The sequence below is a fragment of the Numenius arquata genome, chromosome 2 (genome assembly GCF_964106895.1).
Source record: "Numenius arquata chromosome 2, bNumArq3.hap1.1, whole genome shotgun sequence".
Lineage (NCBI taxonomy): Eukaryota > Metazoa > Chordata > Aves > Charadriiformes > Scolopacidae > Numenius > Numenius arquata.
Window position 1 is genome coordinate 72,869,082 of NC_133577.1, and position 20,333 is coordinate 72,889,414.

At 43.0% G+C, this 20,333-nt stretch overlaps 1 protein-coding gene across 1 annotated transcript in view; it reads right to left on the reverse strand.

Moving 5' to 3' along the window:
* Positions 1 to 1,451: 1,451 nt before the first annotated feature.
* Positions 1,452 to 20,333, reverse strand: part of NUAK1 (NUAK family kinase 1) — a 49,306-nt gene continuing 30,424 nt past the window's right edge. Inside the window, exons 3-7 of the mRNA XM_074168147.1 lie at positions 15,522 to 15,673; positions 14,166 to 14,231; positions 7,043 to 7,162; positions 6,607 to 6,739; positions 1,452 to 5,539 (exon numbers count right to left, since the gene is read on the reverse strand). Coding sequence (XP_074024248.1) covers positions 4,386 to 5,539; positions 6,607 to 6,739; positions 7,043 to 7,162; positions 14,166 to 14,231; positions 15,522 to 15,673 — 1,625 coding nt within the window. The 3' untranslated portion in view covers positions 1,452 to 4,385. The remainder of the gene's footprint in view (positions 5,540 to 6,606; positions 6,740 to 7,042; positions 7,163 to 14,165; positions 14,232 to 15,521; positions 15,674 to 20,333) is intronic.

Consider the following 20,333-nt stretch of genomic DNA (forward strand, 5'->3'; position numbering starts at 1 on the left):
GGCATATCACTGCACATTTATCTTCTTTAATAAATAGGAAAATTAGACGCCCACCTTCCCACCCCACCCCAAAGTGTGCGCTCTCAGAGCTGTACAAACACGTATGTAACTACTTCTCAGTGTTTGCCACATAAGCACATCATACCCAGCCATCCAGAACTTTCTTTCTAAAAGGCATTATTTTTGAAACAAAACAAATGGTTTGCCTTCACCTTCACTTTTTTCCTAGTGTGTTAGGGAAAAAAAAAAAAAAGTTTCATAATTGCTGTTGCAGAAGAGACTTGCATTACATTTTCCACCACCCAGTACCCACACAGTTAGACCTTATTCACCTCAGGTACAAGCACAGTTGTGTTGACTTTGAATATATACCTCACAATCTCTGACTCAATTAGCATACAGCAGCTAATCACTCCCTTTGTAATGTATTAATGGCTGTTTGCCTTTCTGCATGGTTGGCTTTTTCCCTTTTATTCCCACTGGTTGTTAAGTGGTGATGATGAATAAATCTACCACCTACAGCCAGGGCTTCTTGCTTTAAAAAGCTCGAGAGAGAAAATGAATTCGAAAAATGAAAGTCTTTTTTTTTTGCACAGTATCCAGACCTTGGATCCTAATCCAAACTGCCTGTAATTTAGAAAGCAGAATATACACCACAGGTATCTTGGCTGCCTGCATCAAGGGTGAAGTTTAATGGCATCTTGCTCAGAGCCAACATTAGGACATTGCCAACCATTTCCCTTATTTTAACAAGTCCCCAGCACACACCACATACCTAACACCCATTTTCCCCTGTGATACCCACCCGCTTTCCAAGAAAAACAATCTAAAGCCTTCTGGTTATCAAAGGGGCTCCAAAAAATGCAAATTGACTCCCTTCTTCCCTCTCACCAGCTGATTACGCTGACGGCCCAAAGCCATCTGCTGAAACCATCCCACATTTGACAGCAGTGGATGGCCACCAGTCTTTTTTGCCCAAACAACCCCTAAATTATACAAACAGGAGCATTAAAATTGTTAATAAACTGTCCTTCGCCCTGTCAGAGAGGTGGAAAGGCCCGCAACCATCTGTCTCTGAACTACAAATGAGTTTGTGCCGCATCTGGTCAGCCAGCCCGCTCTGTCTCACCTGTGGCACACCTTACACCCACCAACCTCATCCATCTCCAGCAGAGAAACCCCAGTCAGCTATTCTTCTCCACCAAACATTTCCCCAGCGGAAAGCTCTGGCTGTTTTGCAGTGCCAAAGGCTTCGTAGCACGGGATTCTCTGTGGCCACCCACATCATATTCAAACGTGCAAACGAGCCAAGAAGCTTCACATAAACAACTTGGTACAATGTGCTGAGATGCTGCTGTATTTCTGCATGACAAGTTCATAACCATTTGGCCTCGGCTCATGCTGATGTACAGTGAAAAACAAAAGGGGGAGAGACAGAGAGACAGACTTTTCACAGTTACATTAATTTCATTTTATTTAATAAAAAACAGTATCAGATTAAAAATACAAACACTTTGGGTGATTATCCAGCGTTTTCCCCTGTGTGCCTCGTAAAGTTCAAACCAACCAAGGATTGGGAGAAAAAACAGAAAAACCAAAAAATAACACCAAACAATTTTGGCCGGAGCTGTAAAATAATGTTGCACCAATTAAATTACACCAAATATATTATTATACCTTTGAAATGGCTTTCAGACCAATAAATTAAAAAAAAAAAAAGACAAATTCAAATAAAAAAGTCAACTTTGTATTACAAAAAAATTAAATAAAAATCACAACACTAATAATAACAATGTGCAGTCAAGTTTTTTTTTTTCTTCTCTTCTAGGAATGATAACATGCCAGTAAACATGTAACATGCCAGTAACATGCCAGTAAATCCCTACGTAACATTTCCAGTTTGGCAGCAAGCAGTCATTCACTCATTCACATTTGTACACGAGGAAGCAGGCCTGGGCAAAGGCCTCGGGAGACACGAGCCTTTTGGGGTGCTCCTCACTTCCCTGCCACGGCCGGCTGAGTTCCCTTCCCTTTGTCCTTAAACCTCCATAAATCCATCCAAGGTTTAGCGCCAGATCTGCAGGGAAGGTGTCAATCAGCATAGCCCCACCAAAGCGATGCTCCACCATGTCAAGGGGACAGCGCTGATTTACACCAGCTGAGGATCTGGCTCTTATGCTCTGGGGCACGAATTAAAAGCCTCAGCTGCAAAGCACACCCTTGTTTCACAAAGGCTGTGGAGATTACGTCGAGTTGTTTTTAAAATGCACCACATCAAACTTGTTAACTCAATACACTGCAAAATGGGGTGTTGATTTGGGATGGGCTAAAAGAGCACATGCAGGGCCTGTGAGAAGATGGGACATCTGAATGTCATACAGAGAGGTACACATCTGTAAAGAAACCACCTGCAGTTGCCCTTCTTGAGCAAATGGATATTGAGCCAAATTTCACTTGACTGCCTGAGAGCACGTCTCTCATAGATTTCATGGTATTGATGCCGTGTACTCCAGGGCCAAATTTGGTCCAGTGTTTCACAATAAGTAAAGGTTCTCCTAAGAGGCAGATTAACTGATTTAGGAAATTCAAGCTCATTCATCTTTATGCTAGGTAGCCCAGTTGATTTTTAGGAGGAACCGGCAGACTTGAGTACCATGATATACTGAACAAGGCATCTGCAAGTGAAATAGCTCCCTGCCCCAGATGCCAATGATTTATGGGGTTATCCCTGATTCCCAGGGAATCTCCAGAGGAACCCTATTCCATTTCCGTGTGATCTCTAGGATTTGGGACACAGTGGGCCAAATTCTACTTTCAGTTCCAGTTACAGGGTAGGAGTGAGAACAGAGCTTGCCCCGTGTTCCTCTGCTCTGGGTATTCAAATAGATGTTAAGTTTTGCAGCTGTAGGTCACTTGACATCATAGGCTGAAACCTGCCACTTATTCGCGCCAGGTGCACCTCCAAGAAAGCCAGGGGCTACGTGCTCACAGAAATGAGACTGAAATGGGCCTGAAGATTCCAGTTTGCCCAGGCCTGTCAAACACACAGTGCCTTTCTGACATAGGCTTACATTCAGGTAATCCAGTAGACCCATGTGGTACCTTTATGGGAGTTGAAGCCTTCAGTCTGGATAGTTAGATATGTCTGAGAACAAAAACACATATCCTTCTCTTTTCTTCTTTTTTTTTTTCAAACTGGTACCATTGCACACGCAGTACCAGCTACACTATAAAGAGAGTGGCCTGCAATTTTATGCAAACTCTGTTATCAAATCTACCATTATCATTTCATCGCTCATTTCTTTCTGCTCCATTACTACCTACCTAGAAACATTTTCATTTGGAGAAAGGCATCTTCCCACTAACATTCTGACCTCTATCCTTTTCCTACATGCTACAACCTTTTCCTTATCTAACATTCTGGTCACAAACTACCTGTCACCCTCAAATACTACAAGCTAACAGCAAGGTGGCACCATTTGCTGACATCGACTGAACTCTTTGATTGGAGGGTTAACCCCTGAGACCCTTTGTTAGATACATCTTTGGGCATTCATCTGGGTGGCCATCTTGAAAGAGTCACAAATTGAACACACGGGTCGAAATGCTTTAAGAGGTCATTTAGCTGCTGATAACATCCATTCCTTCCAATTCCCTTTATCATTTCTGTGACTGTTTTTGCTGGTATGAGCACTAGTTGGAAACAATTTTAGGGCCTCCTGCTCACTGAAGAGCAATGGCTGTGGGAGAGGCCAGATCTGAATGCCTGCTCCACGTCTGCTCCACTACTTGTCCACATACACCATGGGAGGTTATTCTGGGGCAAGTCTCTCAAATTATCTGTCCCAGAATGCGTTCAGAACCTCTCAGGTGACCCCAGTGGAAGCGACCATGGTGACCACCTAGCCTGGCCTCCTGCATAATGCAAGCCAAAGATTCCCAATGTGCAATGCCTGTATCCAGATTAATAGCTTTGGGGGAAAATAAAGGTTCTTTTTCTAAAAGACATCCAAAATTGACTTGAAGAATTCAGCTCATCTCTGAATTACAAACCTCTCTAAACATGTGTCCCCCACTTCCAGTTTTAATTCTGTCTAGCTTTGACTCCAAGTCATTAAATCTTAATGCTTTTGTCTGCTAGATCCTGATGGGTTTTCACCACATATACAAAGACCAAAGATTTTTCTCTGGTAAGGTAGGTAATATTTTGAGGACACAAAATTACGAGAAGTGTGAGATGGCTTTGGGGCTACTTTACTAGGAGTTCAGCTAAGTAGGTGTAGTCAGGTCCTTTGAAGCAAAACCTACCATTGTCAGCAAATCAGTGACCTGGCTTACTCCATCATAAAGGTACACAGAAAAACTCCCTTCCCTCCTTCCCTCTGCTAGTTGAGCTTGTTGCAGATCTCTAGGGCTTTCTTGTAGACCTGAGTCACATCATCCATGTCTGTGAGAAGGGAAAAACTGCTGTCCCCCAGACGGTTGCGATAACGTTTTAGATACTGTGGCCGCGGGCGGTTCTGAAGTCCTTCGAAGTCTTGGATCTGGAGGAAATTTTCAGCAGAGACACAGCTCCGTATCCTCTGTCTGTTTGGCCTGTTCTCTTGCAAATCCAGCAAATCAAAGGAGTCACTGGACAAAATACTGTCATCACTAATCACGCTGGATGGACGACTGTAACTACGAGGTAACGCATCCCCAGGCAGGACAACTTCTTCCATGGCCTCCAGCGTTGGTGTGTCAGGGCTAATCAAGGCAGATTCGCTGCTGCCAGTAGAATACTTGCTGTTATGTTTCAAGATGCCCTTACGCCTGCAGGAATGGCTGTAAGACCCATTTCTGGATGGCTCTGTGACCCCTGGAGAAGTGTCACTGTTTACTGTCTCATCATTATTGTCCAAGAGTTCTGAAGATTCGCTTCGCTCTGGAGAGGAGTAATAGCCAGACTCCCTTTGCTGAGTCTTCTTTAGGATTCCTTTTTTTGGCATTAGTGAAGACTGCTTAGTGCCGTATTTGCCCGCTACCTCTCCCTCCACAACACTTTTAATGGCTACACCAGTCCTACACAACTCTTGCTCCAGCTTAAAAGCGGAGGGTAACACTGGGCTGACCACTCCTTCAATGAAACCTGCACTGTGAGATCGATGTTCACTGTTGCTCCTTTTCTTCAGGATGCCCTTGGGTCTCTTGGAGGTGGGTTTGGATGCATTTTCAGCTCCTCCTTCCTGGATGGACTGTGCAATGTCATTTTCCTTTTTTGATTTTTTCAGAGACCTTTGTCTCTCTAGTGTGACCTCAGGACCTTTGGGCTTAGAAAGGCACTTCATTTTGGTATCAGTCTCTGGTTGGAGGCCAGTAGATCGGTGATGCCAATCAATGAACCTTGCCAGCAATGGGGACTCGGAGTCCCTCATGGCATCACAGTCACAGACACTACTCTTGTAGCCCCAGTTAACCCACCAGTGGTTGGCAATGTCTTCAATGGTTGCTCGGCGTTCAGGGTTTACCATCAGCATCCATCGGATAAGACCACGAGCATCTATGGACAAAGAATGGAATATAAAATATTTAGAATATGGGCACTCTTGGTTTTCTCAGTTTAAAATGGAGATGTGAAGCTGATCAAATGAGCAAAAATAATGATTCTTACTACATAATAACTGAAAGGAGTCAATGCTTTGGCCATCAGTCAACATCTGAAAATGCATTTGAGAACTACTTATGAGAAGAAAATTATTCACCCTGGGAAATATACACTGTGTTACCAAAGAAATTAATATTTGTACTGTATTAGTCACTGAATAGTTCCATATTACTGAAGGAAGTCACCAAACTATCAACTCTAATAATTACAAAACTTAGAGGAAAACAATGGGGAATTGGGGTATTTTAAGTGATCTACACATTACTGATTTTGTATTTACTTTTTCCATAAACAGTGTAGTCTTCTGTATATTTTAAAGGTATATTTTCATAAAGAGAGCAAGAAGGCAGTGGCAAACAAATTATGCAAGATAAATATTAATTTAAATATAAAATATACATATATGTTTAAGGCTGGAAGGAGTCATTATATCAATGACCCAGACTCAGTTGATGCTCTTCTGTCAGGTGACTGCTTAATATGTTCTCCTCTAAGTAGACGTAAATGCGAACATACTGGCATTAATTCAGATTTTGGCCTGCCTTCTTGGATAAGAGACTGCGTCGCTCTGACCATTCATCTTCTCTCTGCTTGTGATATACCACAGCGTAGTGGGAGGACTGATCTGTACCAGTATGCTGTATCGGTTTACAGCTTGTCTGAACAATTCCACTTGCAATAGCTAACAGACCTTCCACTGTCATAGATCTAGTTAAAAGAGCCTGTTACAGCTTCCCCAAGGCAATAAAATATATGTGCTATAAAACTTTCATTTCAAAAGGGCTTTTGGTAAATGCTGTACCCAGATGGGAATTGATAGCAGATGAAGTCAGGAGGGGAATGAGAGATGTTTTTTCTTCGTCATTCTAGTATGACACCAAAACATGCTGGAAGGGGCTGTGCAAACCCTCCATTCTGAAATCCTGTCAGCTCAGTGCTCGGCCCTCACTCCTTTTTTATACCTGAGGTCTGTGTTGGCTCACGATACTCTCCACTGCTGATCTGCCTGATGAGATTTTTGTGATCGAAGCCATCAAAGGGCATCGTTCCATAAACCAGAGTGTAAAGCAATACGCCAAGGGCCCAGCTGTCAACCTGAAATACAGAGACAATGCGTGTGAAGCCCAGGAAAGCTGATCCCCACTGTTCTGCCTGCCATTAGCAACACAAGAGCAGTGTCACCTCCAGCTGCGCCTACTGATGGGCAAACCAGCATCCAACATGTGACTAACCACAGGCAAAGCAAACAAAAGCAAATGAAGGCAGCTTGAGAACTTTCAGTATGGGAGAGAGACCCAAGTGAGACCACATGCGGCAACACTAGCATGAAGACTAACCCTCAAGAACATTATCATCAAAGACATCCCCATATCACCTCTCAAAACTGACCCTTCTTACCTCTGGGCCTCTGTAAGGTCGTCCATTAACTATTTCAGGGGAAGCATAGAGTGGGCTTCCGCAAAAGGTCTGCAGAAACTTGTCTTTGTGATAAAGGTTGGAGAGTCCAAAATCAGCAATCTGCAAATAGAATCGCACGAGGCATATGAAGTATTAAAAATATCTTAATGCCACAGAAAATCCTCTATCAGGGACTTCGCTATATTTGATCTTGCTGTAGGGCAGGGATCTCGACATAGATAATCTCTCAAGTTCCCTTGCCAACCCATTATTCTATGATTTTTTCACTTTTCTCTCTAAAGACCCTTCAGAGAAGGAGAAGGGTCCCCAGGTAAAATCCTCCAGATAACGAACAATGACACTTTGGCACCATTCACAGACAGGTCACTGACTGACTGCACAACCATCAGTCAGTAATTTTATTCCGGATTAATTGCTTACACTTGCAAAGATAACCCCATACTGGGAGGCACTGGGCCTGCTGTCCACTGATTGCTCTTCATCTTGTGTAATCATTAATACCACAGGAAAGCAAGAAGAAAATACTACTGTTCTTATTGCGCACATGCAAGCCGAAAGCCAAGACCTTTAAATCCAACAGGAGGAGTAAGGCAGGAGTGTCACAGGAAACTAAGCATTACAGAAGAAAGTGATGTTTGAGATCATCTGGAACTTAGCTACGCTTGAAAGAGGGGGAAAGTGAGGCACTCGCGAACTCTTCCAGATTCAGGGACTCCAGCTGAGGAATCTGAGCACACGAGATGTCTATAATGAGATAATAAACACAAGTATGCTTCCTAAGTGGAAACAATGGGCCCAAATCCGGCTTTCCCAACACAAACAAAACTTCCCTTGAGACTGTTGGGAATTTTGCCCATGTAGGAATTGCAGGATCAGGTCCAAATATTTTGTTTACTTCAATTCTCTGTTCTTGTTCTTACAAAACAAAGGCTGAGGACAGCAACACCAAATACTCCCACAACCTTTGCATTTCCTTTGTTTCTCTAGCACAGGGCAACACATCTCATTTTTTATCTTTTTTTTAGAACCCAAGCATTTCTGTTTCCCAGAGATACTTCTATTACTGCCCACTATTGACATAAAAGACATTAAGCACAGGCATAAAAAAGGTATTATCAATTTATAGCTATAAGACACAGGCTTTTTCTCTGGGTTTTCTTCACCTTACTCAGGACTTTTCTACCAGAAAGAAATTAAATCCCCAGAATTTTCACAAGAGAAAATTCAAGAAAACACAAAATGAATGGAAAAGAAGAGGATTTACCAGCATCATCATTCACTCCTGGCTTGCTAAATAGTGTATCATCAGCACTGTTAATACTTGTTTAATTTCGGTGTCTAGTGTACTCTTGGGAGACATAAAGACTTTGTCTCCACTATCCAAACTCCTACAGCTACACCTAAAAATGTCACAGTTGAGACCAAAATGAACAAAGTTGTTGAAGTATGGACAGAAGTTCCTGATTTTCTTTCTTTATCCCGAAACAGAAATATATATACGCACACTTTATCTATAAATAGATATTGATATTTTTATGTTAAAAATAAAATTAATTTTAAAAATATAATTTTCATGAAATTTTTAAAGTCACAGAGCAAATATGAGATTTCATGCTTCACTCTCATATTTTGATGTTCTGCTTGTGCGGGTGTTCCATTGACAATTTGGACTCATAATATCCCGCTCAAAGAGCAGCTGATTCCTGTTCATTAATGTTAACTTATCTCACCCTGCCCATTCATAGCTTGAATTCACTCAGTCCCCCAAACAGCATATTATGAGCCCACAGCAGAAAATTCAACCCTTAAATAAATGTGGTTTGTAAAATCTTCATTGTATGGCTGGAATGTCATTGAAAACAGCTGGTGTACAATTGCAGTCTGCAAACATATTCTCATGGCTCAGATTGCACTTAATTGCCCTAAATTCCACTTTCTTATCAAGTCACCCTGCCTGGCTTGCAGGAAGTTGGTTTTAAGCCTTATGAAGTGTGCCCTGTCAATCAGGGGAAGAATGGGATCATTTCAGTGTTAAAACTTCGTGCTGGTCATCGAGTTTTATTTTAGTTCAGGATGCAGCTAAGGCAAGGACAAACACTGCACAGTGTGATTCTTTAAGAAAAATACATTCTCTTAACACCATGGAATGTATAAAATGCATGTGGATGTGCATGAATATATATATATATATAGGGATACACATACCATTGTTCACACTAAGAACTCTCAGACTTGGGCATTCATGTTTTCATTTTGAACATTCAGGAAAAGAGTATTTATGTTACAGTCCACTCCCAAACTCACAGACTGATGTTTATCAGCTTTTCCCATTAAAACTGTCATGCCCCCCAAAACAAGATTAATAGAAGCCAACATTACTTCATGTTCTTGGCACTTAAATGGAACTAAGGCATCAAGTCAAAAAAACTTCCTAAATTGGGAGGAGCAGGGAAGTGGACTTTTATTCCCTTTGCTTCAGGAGGTGTATGTTTCATATTTACTGTTAGCTATGGTAAACCAGATGTAATTTATTGTTTAAGCGTGGACTATAAATTCCATGAAGTTCACACTCATGGAAATTGTCAGTTTTACCCCACTTAAGAATCTGTCTCTTTGTACTGTAGATAGAGGAATAATTAGGTCTCTTAAAGCAAATGAAATGTATGTGCAGTGGGTGAGACTTCCAGTACAGTAAATCCCAATTACATATACTTACTCTGTATATATGAAACCCTCATGGGTTTTTAGTGGTTAGTCTGATTGGTGTCCCCTTACCAGCTCAAGAGAAAGTGCAGTTAGTCAGATTATGTTACTATTATACTTGCATTTTTCTCTCCTTCTATCACTTTGGGGTTGATCATACAGTTTACGTCAACCTCTGCTAGACATCTCTTTTAGGTGCAATTCCCAGCCCAGGAGCTGCCACAGCCCTGCTGTGAGCAAGAAGGCCCCCTCCATCGTGCCAGGCTGCATGATAGATGTGTCCCTGGGGGTAGGGACACAGTATTTGGACAGACCAGCAAGAGGCACTAATTCCCTGGCTGCTGCACTGGGCAGTAGTTTCTCTCCACCTCCCTGCATGTAGTTTTGGGGATTTTGGCACTAGGGGAGAGCTGCAGTGCTGCACCGGGGACATGTGGTCCTCATCAGCCCAAACCGCAGGAACTATGGGCAAACGGAGGCAGCTCCATCCACACCCCACTGCTATTTCTTCCAGGAAATTGACACCTACAATGAACCAAAACCCAGCATCCTCAGTCCTTTTAAGACTAATGAAGAGAAGATGACAGCACCAGAAGGCTTTTTTTGAAGACCACCGAAGACAGAGATTGTAGAATCATAAAATACCAGGTTGGAAGGGACCTCAAGGATCATGTGGTCCAACCTTTCTTGGTAAGAAAGATGCCTAATGGCGGTGTGCATCTCTTCCCACAAAGAGCTTTCTAACTCACCAGCTCAGGGCAGCTCTTTTGGTGCTTTGGCGCTGGCTGCCTTAGCCCTGCTGCCTGTCTGACCCTGCCCACCTTCAGTTGTGTTAGGATTATGAATGATGATTCCCTCTCGATGGGATGAAAATGCCAGTGAGAGGCTGCTCTTCCACTGTGTGGTGGGGGAGCAGCTGTACCCACCCCCGGGAACCCAGAGCAAACAGAGGGGGCAGCTCCAAGTTACCCAGAGCTGGAGGGTGGAAGGCAGCAAGTGTGGGCAGCTGAAAGGAGAATGGAGTAAATTTTAAGGTGAACTGTGCTTTTAACAGCTGGCACGTGAATGTGAGGATGGAGAGGCTTGTAGATGCTGCAGAAACCCTAATTTCATCACCACGTTATTTCTTTAAAGAACACGGCACCATGAACAAGGTAAGAAACCCTGAGAGGCTGCAGTGTCTTGGTGAGGTTTATCTCTAGGATTGTGCCTTACTGTTGACCTCCGCAGACAGGCTGGGTCCCAGGAGAAACATTCGCACTGGGGTTTCTGCTGATAGTTGGGTGTATACATGGAGAGCAAGGTAAGGTACTGCTGGATGAACTCCTTGTACCCCATAGATCTGCGTGCATGTTCAGTCTCACAAGTGTTTTAAAACTTGTTTTATTCATTTGTGTTTGCTGCCTTTAGGGGTTTTAAGTAATAGTTTATAGGAAATATTACTGCATACAGCAAGTCCCTGAAAAATATAATTATATAGCACAGGTCAGATTACTTTCTTCCCTTCATCACCCACCACCTCTGGCCTGTGGACCTGCAGAACTCTTCAACATGTATAACTTTTTGTCAGCTTTCAAACACTGGTGTTTCCTAGTTGCTGTACTCCAACATATAACTCCAGTTCCAGAGGCTTTTACTCACTATGGCAATTTTTTTTAAAAAAGTTGATTATGTCTCCATACACTCCTTCATGACCTTCATTTAATTAGCTAAAATTTAAGAATGGTTTCCAAGTTAGTGCAGTATCATGTAAAATGGCTTGGGGCCCTTTTAGGTCACATAATAATTTTTAATGGATTACTTGTCCTCTTAATTTCCTGTTCTAAAAGTATTGCTTAAGTTGCTATACATGGATCTATTTTTACAACATCTTATTGCTTCTTCACGTTACTGTGGCACATTTGTATATATCATAATGTACAGATCACTGTCTTCTTCAGAAACATGTATTTAATTGTACATTGCGCCCAAGAACAAAGAGATTCCTTTCATTTTCTCATTCTTAAAATCAAACTGCCAATTTTGTAAGTGCTTTGTAATCCACTGAATGAAATATAAATACTGGGAAAGTACAGATAAGACTATCACTCCATTTCTAGAAAATGCCTTCCACTATTTGAAGCCATCCATCAATACCAAACCCCAAACTGCATATTTCTCTCCTTCTGCCTGAATAAACCGTATATAAATACTCTCAGAATGAGGACCTGATAAATTTACTCCTAATAATTTACAGCTCCATATGTGTTTCCTTGCCAACGGTTACTATTTAGTGAAACAAAGAAAAAATGGGAAGTAAAATTCTGTGCAAGTAGCATAGAAACCACAGCAACATATTCAAAGCCTCAGTATCAGAGAAATAGCGGCATTGTGCTTAACGTCAAGTATTCAAAGCTCAGCTTACTCATGAGGTGTGAAAAAAAAAAGAGAGCAGGGAGAAAAAGGAAAACAATACAAAAAGTTATCTCTTGAAGTAACCCAAATTCAAACACTATTGATAGTAAGACATATGAAATACCAACTGCCTCCCAAGCTCGGTCCTGGGAATAAACAGCCTGTTGCTAATAAATAAAGACCCTTTGCGGAAACATTTGCCAGGGGACCACAACGGAGCTTGGAGCCACCTACCCATGCCGAGGTAGCCTTGCCCGCTCAGAGGTGTGCCTTACGTTTTGCAGAGAAGTAACTGAGGAAAGGCTGGAAATACGCAAAATACCTACATTGCAGTTTAAACACAATGCAGCTCAGGAAAAGGAAACCTTCAAGAAAAAATGTCCGAATGACTGGAAGGGATGTGGGGAGTTGCGGCTACCTGAATTTCCTCCACAGCAGCGCCGCTCACTATGGAAGGTGAAATGCATCTGTGGTTCTGAAGGCCCTGGGTCACCTCCATGGTCCCCGTCCCTGCCCCATCCTCCTGCTCTCCCTGCGGGACGATTAGACTCCCATAAAGGAGACAGGGGAGGGAGTGGAGCCTTCTGACAAAGCACAGCTCCCAGGGGGCTTGGGGAAGTGATTGGTTTTGCATATGGGGACCACAGTGCAGAGATCCAGGCCACCGCAGCTAACAAATTCTCCAAATTCCTCTTTTCTCTCAAGAATTCTCTGATTAGCTGGGAAGATAGTTTGGCGTGTAATGCGGAAAGAAAGGTCATCCTGCCTGCGGAAGCCTGTTTCGTATACAATGTCCTAGAAAGGCTACTTCTTGTTTTCAGCGCTGCTGAGAACAGCTCGGGCTGCTGCAGCCAGTGTCCCTGTTGGAACAGGAGCAGGGAGGTTCGCTCTAACACTGGATGTTAACAGCAAAACATCCAAGTATTGCATTGGATGGGCCTTCTGCAAAAGCCTATTTTTAGAAACCACATATTTATGTGCCTTTAATCCACCAGTTGATCCAAGTTAGCTTCTGTCATCAGCGTTACACAGATGGCAGCTACCATATGTTACTTTCCATTTCCATTGCACATCAGCTTAAAATGAAGACAATCTCTCCAGCATGAAGCGCAGAAGGCAGTGCGTGCAGCACCATGGCTTTCAGTGGAGACAAAATGAAGATCCAGGCTATTTAGATATTTGGCTACGCAGGGAGCTCCTCGATTACTTTGTTAATTAAGCAAAGATGCCCAAGCGTCAGCAGAAACCCTTCAGCGCCCCTCCCTCCATTTGTCTGCCCACAGATGAGTACACCCAGCCACCCTCTCATCCAGCTACCCGGGGAGGAACAAAGCTGCAAGTGAAACAGGTTCAGCCACCTAGAAACTACACTAATCTCTGCATTATTTATCTTTGTGCTACAGCTATTAGGAAAAAAAAGAAGGAGGGAAAAAAGGTCATTCCCATGCTTTCACTGGGGAGAAATGACACGGAAATGACATCACTGACATCACTATCCAAAGTATACGTTTGTGTCTGGAGTTCCAAGGCCATTTCCTAATGAAGCACATGTGCTTTACTAGGTTTATTTTGAAACTCTATTTGCTTATTTTCCAGCCATGATCAAAAGGACATTCAGAGTGTTCTGTAGGAGGCACTTGAACCCTGTAGACCAGGAGAGTTTTTTCCTAGCCCCAGCAGCAGCCAGCAATAATACAATTCGTACGATAAACGCGACTGCATGAAATGCTCTGCACTTTCCTACCAGCAAATAGATACTGCTTTGGGAGTCATGGCCCTTGGGTGGCAGGACAGGGCCTTCTCCCCCAAATTATGCAAAGCTTCGTTTAGCATGTATGACTCGTCACCAGTGGTGCTCTTTCCCCAACCTCCAAAATCCCTGAGCCTCCTGCCAGATGCTGTTGCTTAGTAGCTGTTGCCATAACACTGGCTCTTCTAATACCTTGGATAAAAATTTTACAAAACATGCAAATCCATTCTGAGAAGCTGAGAAAAAGAATCCTACCTTAATATTAAAATTGTCATCAAGAAGGATGTTTTCCAATTTTAGGTCCCTGTGGACAACACCGTTCTGAAACAAGGAAGAAAAAAACAGGGGGGAGAACATGAGAAAATATTGGGAAAATTAAAGGTGAGCTGGCAGGGTGGTCTTTGCATGTACATTTCAAGGCTGATTTCACTGTCATAACACTCACGGCCCAGTGACTAGTGACAGGCAATGTATTAGTCACTTGGTGTGTGGTTAAGGGAAGAATGACTGGAATCTGTCCTCCCACAAAGCCTCTAAAACAGCAGGGGGGGTGGGGGGTGTCTTTTCAGAACTTAATTCCAGCCTGGATCCTGCCCCCACTGCGTGAAAGCAATATATTCTTCCCAGGCACCAGAAAACAATATCTGTCAATGACGTTAGTCCTTACAAAAGCCCTCGTTCCTCCAGTGTGCAGCCACGTGGATCAGGGGAGTTATAATCCTAAAGGGCTGTAAATGTCAGGGATGGAAGCTAACAAGCTGGGTTTAGGTCAGTGCCTTCTTTAAAGAAATTTGGGAAAAAATAACTGCACAGGAAAGGGCGCTGCAGCTTTTTAGCACTGCGCAATGAGGGCTTTGAAAACCACACTTGTTTATCAGAATTCAACTGGAGATTAAAGTGTTTAAGAACTGAAACAAAAAAATTGTGTTAGCTGGTCATTGCCTCTAGCCTCATGCAACTTTCGGCTCTATCCAGTTGGTTCATAAGTAGGGATAAAAGGCTCATGATGAGAGCCAGTCATCTACCTTGGGTTTAATTGCTTAAATCGTCATTCTAGTGGGTACCCTGATGGATAAAGTCATTAGCAAAGGGTATCTTTCTAGTGCTTCTGCTACATCTGAAAAAGTTGGTTTTGCCTATCCAGAATGAGTACATGGTAAAGCTCATACATGAACATTCATACCTTTCTCTTAGTTTTTTCTTTCATATATTTTATCTTCTAAAGTTGTTCACTTGCATATTCAAATTGCAAACTATAAATCATTTGAACGTATTAATCTTAATGGTGTAGAAGTTCTATGAGATCCCTTTCCTAGTTTATGTTGTTAATTTTTATTTTTTTTAATGTCAGGAGAATTATTTCCAAGGCAAAAATGCAATGCAGGGCTAATGTAAGGGAGTGGCTGCTATCTGCCATAACACAGGAAAACATCCTTAGTCTTTAAAAACAGGCAGTGAACTACTGTAGCACTTTTAATGAAAGTTGTGCTGATATAATCACATGCTGTCATACTTAATAATGAATGCTGTTGCCTCAGACATGCTTTGAAATAATGTAAGTCACTACTCAGCCTTCAAATAGCATTTTTTAATATCAAATCCTTTGCTCACCTTGTGGCAGTAATGTACAGCAGAGACTATTTGCCGAAAGAAGTGTCTTGTCTCTCTTTCGCTCAGTCGCCGCCTCTCACTGATGTAATCATACAACTCTCCTTTACTTGCATACTCCATGATGATCACAATCTTATCTTTATTTTCAAACACTGCACAGGATAAAAGAAAAAAAAAAACACACCACAGTTGATTCAATACATTTGAAAACTGACACATTAAAGGGTGAAGAAGACTTAGGACAACTGAACAGCCTGAAGAGATGTACTACCAACGCCACTGTGAAAAGCAAGCTCCAAAGCTAATTTTTTCCAGAGGAAGATTACAGCATTTCAGATGAAGAGAAGGAAGCTGAGGCTTCACTTTCATATGGCTACAGGAAAAAAGGCCTTTTCCTCTATACAATGGGGTCACAGGATGGCAAAGTCAACTTGATCCTAATGAGGCGAGGTGGACACTTGTGCCAGCAACATCTGAATACTAACCCCGGCTCCAACGGGGACTGCCTCTTACCAGTAGTCCTCTTGAGGCCAGAGGCCAGAACAAAACATGAGCTATCTCATCACTTGGAAAGGGTTAATTGCAGGCATAATAAACCCTGTCCTCAACGACTGGCTGATACAGAATAGCCATTTGGCTTATACTGACTGTTGGCTGGCTTTCACCTACCATCAAATTCCAACAAGTCAACTGATGCATGCGTCCTCTTCTAGCCCAACTCTGTGCAACAGCATGGCAGGCATGGACACACCTGAGCTAGCAGTGGCTGCAGTGTCTCCAGAGCTGTACAGCTCTTGTCAGTATGGCTCTGCACCCCATCTCATGCACCCAACCCATCCTCAATCTTACTTATCTCCTGCCGCCTCCACATGTCCCATTGCATGCTGTAGATACGTCCATTGCCGCTTGCACAGAGCTGGCAGCAACGCACAACTCTCACGTAAGCAGCGCAAGGAACATTCATCTAATACACGTCACAACCTGTCTGTTCTTCGAGGCAGAGGATACTCTGTGCCACATGCTGTCAAGGACTTCACTGGGAGCTGCAGATAACTGAACGCTTAATCTAGTAAAACGGGCTGTGAGTAGTCTTGAATTGCCATAATGCCCTGGCTGCTAAATAGTTTTTCCTTTCTGACACTGAAAATCCTCTGCAACCCACTGGAAACTTCCTGCACCTGCCATAAATAACCACTGCTCATACTAAAACATGGTGATTTTCCTTCTCCTTTTATCTGTGGCAGCAGCCTGCTGAGGCCACGTCATACTGGCAGCAAAGCATCTGCAAGTTAATAAGGTTACAGGGGCTATTACAAATGGATGCTAGTTTTGACCAGCCCTACTGGAATGATGCCTTCCTGTATCTCTTCAGCAAAGCTCAGCTAGTAGTCCTTAGTGGGTTATTTTTTTTAAACAAAAAAACACCAACCTTCAGCTTTTGCAGTGAAATGCGAAGCAGCCTCTCTCAACAGGCAGATATTTGCTGCTCTTAGGTTTTGTCTCATGTCCTCTCACACCTTGTCACTCAACTCTACAAGCCAAAGCCTCTGCAGTTCCCTCTAACGCCCCTGAACCCCAGCCAAACAGCTCTGATAAAACGGAGAGCAAACAGCCAGATAAAATTGGCCGCTTACTTGTCTGCTGGCCTCACTGTACCCCGAAGCAGAGGCTCCTGCCAGTGATTACATCCTATGTGCATCCTCATTAGCAATAAACTTCGGAAACTGGAAGAGCCGTCTCTGGATGGATTATACTTACAGTATCCTCTCCAAGAATGACAGACTGATATTGTCTGGGAAAAACTGAACATGCCCTGTGTCATATATGGAAGTGCTGTGATGTGTTACCAGTAAAGCAGTAATGCACATACTTGTTTTTCTAAGCTTGGAAAAGATTCTTAGATACAGGATTGTTTAGGAAGGCAAAAAGAAACAGTTTCAGTATGCTGAGACAAATCAACAAAAATGCTCTTATTTAAGAGATTTGCTTAAAAAAACCCACAAACACAACACAAACCAAAATAATCCCAACCGCCCCACCCAAAAAACTCGGCTGATTCAAGGAGTTAGGGGCTATTATATCATACACACATAGGTGAAGTCGCCACTGATCTCTCACTGGAGTGCGTGCTCCAAGCAGTACCAGCCAAGGACCACCGTGAGCTCAGGAGGACATTTGCCTCACCAGAAGGGCACAGATGGGGACAAAAGGGCCCTCAGCTCTTCCTGCCCCACTCCCCTAGGCGCTGATGCCCTACCAGGTGCTCAGTGCTCTTGATGACAATAACAGCAGTAACAGCCCTGCTAAGACAGAGCTTTCTTCCAGACGGTGTTTTTATTAAAGTTTTGCCTTCAGCACTCAGTCATGAGAGCTTTCTCAAATCATCCTTGATGTTCTGAAGTTATAAATTCCAAAATATAGTTTTCCTGCACTAAAATTTGCCACTTCAATACAAGTTCTGATCCAGATGTATTTTCTTGCATTTCTACAGAAAGGAAGTGGAAAGCACTTGGTTTGGAGGAACATGCATTTAAAGGTACTTTCCATTTCAAATTTTCCCTTATGCCTTCTAAGAAACTGAGACAATACCTTAAAACTGAACTTAGGAAAGCATAAATCACTGATCCACATTTTGAATTTTTGGCACAAAAGTGCACTAGAATCAATGAGAATAGAAGCACCCCAGTAACTCGTATTCGGTTTCAGTTTACCAGCACACTCAGGTCAAATTGGCACATCTGTTTTTCAAGAGGGAGCGTTATGAGAAGGACACTACCCTTGGCCTTAGATGACATTACAGAGGCCTCTTCAGCATCATCATAGCCGAGCGATTACAGAATTGAACACAATTTATCTCTTCATCAAGGAACAGAGGTGAATGAAGAATCTTTTTTATTTCCAGGGAGGGGAGGTATTTTTTTACAACTGCATCATTTCAGTTTAGAGCAGCTCCACTGTATCAGCAGAATCTCATGAGAGGGCACGCACCTACGTTCCTGCGGAGAGGAAACTGAACAGCAGACAAAAACATCTTAAATGGGAGCTGCTACTGAAGGAACAGGGAGTGGAAAAGCAGGAGGATTTATGTCTATACACACACACAAAATCTTAAAGAGGAATTTAGTGGTCAAAACAATCGGGCACGTGACAAGGCGGTATTCTGGCAAGTCACAGACTATCAGCCATATACATGAATTTTCTCAGCAGCAGTTCGGATGCCAGGCAGGCTTCATACAGACACTTCTGAACTTCCCTTCTGAGCACAGTATGTAGTTTTATAAACAAATGCTCCAAGAAAGCATTGTGGCCAACGGCTGGGAGAAGAGAGAAGGGCATTAATTAAAGGCTGGATTGACTTACTGCAAATAATAATGAGGTAATAAATATACTGCCCTGTTAACACCTGGGCTGTAACCTGCAGGCTGATGACGGACGGATTGCCTCCATATAGCTTCTGGGACTGCTTGGTTCACTCTTTGTTTTCGTTGCGGATGATTTATTACCTGCCATCCTACTGCTTATTCATTCCAAAACTCACCCCCGCCTAGAAGTGTGCCTGAACCCCGGCTGCAGCTACTGCCGACGGAGAAGCACGGCTTCGGCACGGGATACTGTGCCCCAGGAACACCCCGCGGCTTGCCACTGATGGGATGGCCTTGTTGTACAAGCCCTCTCCTCAACCCTGACCAAGGTCAAGGGAAAGAGGGAGGTTATGTGTAAGAAAGGTGGGGCTGCTCTTGCTTCTTTCCAACCATCGATACTCTGCAAACAGAGCTGGCCAAATAAGATAAGCGGAGAAGTGTCAGTATCAACACCCAGACGGGTGATAGCAGGAGAGATGTTCTGTCAATCACAAATCAAGAGATGGGGGTTGCTTAGATACGAGGCATGAGCTCTGCGTATTAGAGGAGACAGCAGCAGGAGAAACGCTTGCTACAAGCTGCGTGTCATTTATTTCTGAGCCTCTGGGTTTATTTCCACCACTCTGCAAGCTGAGTTACGCTGGGAGAGCTGCAGCAAGACCGTGGTGTGGTGGGAGGGATGCTGCATTATCTCACCCATAGCGGTCAAGTGGTGCAGGCTGGCGGTTGCAAAATGCCAGCGCTCCTTTGCGGACAGAGCCTGCAGGATGAAGGACTGACTTCTGAGATGGCTACACTTCCTCCTGGCCACAAGGGAGGAGGGAGGGACAGCACTGTGAGAGCACATCAGGAACGGGATGTAGCACTAGGTGTGAGGAACAACATGATTGTATCTCCAGGAGATGAGCAAGAGCGTTTTGTTAATGTACTAAGTACCATGTTACTAAGACACGGGTGATGGCAACATGAAGAAACAGCATTTTCCAGTGGGCCACAAGCTTGCTTGGCCTTGGTCTGTTCACTCCAAGAGCTGTAGCAGAGGCTAAGAACACTACTCTACCCAAGCAGCAACAGGTGCTTAAGATGCAGTGGTCAAAGAAAGTTTTCTTACAACTTTTCTTTAAACTCTGCCCATAATTCTAACGTGTTTGTTTGTTTATTTAAAAAAAAAAACAAAACAAAAAACAACCCATCAGACAGAAAGTTCTACGCTAAAAGTAGGCTGATAATTGAAACCAAATCTGCTGGCTTCAGAACTCATTGAAGAATATAAATGTGAAACTGGGAAAGAACTTCACTTCTCACTACTAAAGACATATCTGAGACAAAGTACATTTTGTAACATCAACAATCTGTCTCTTTCACAGGCTGTTCTACTATAGCAATAATTCTTGGATATAATCTCTCCACTTATTTATATTTAGAGGCCGTGAAATGATGAACTCAGCTT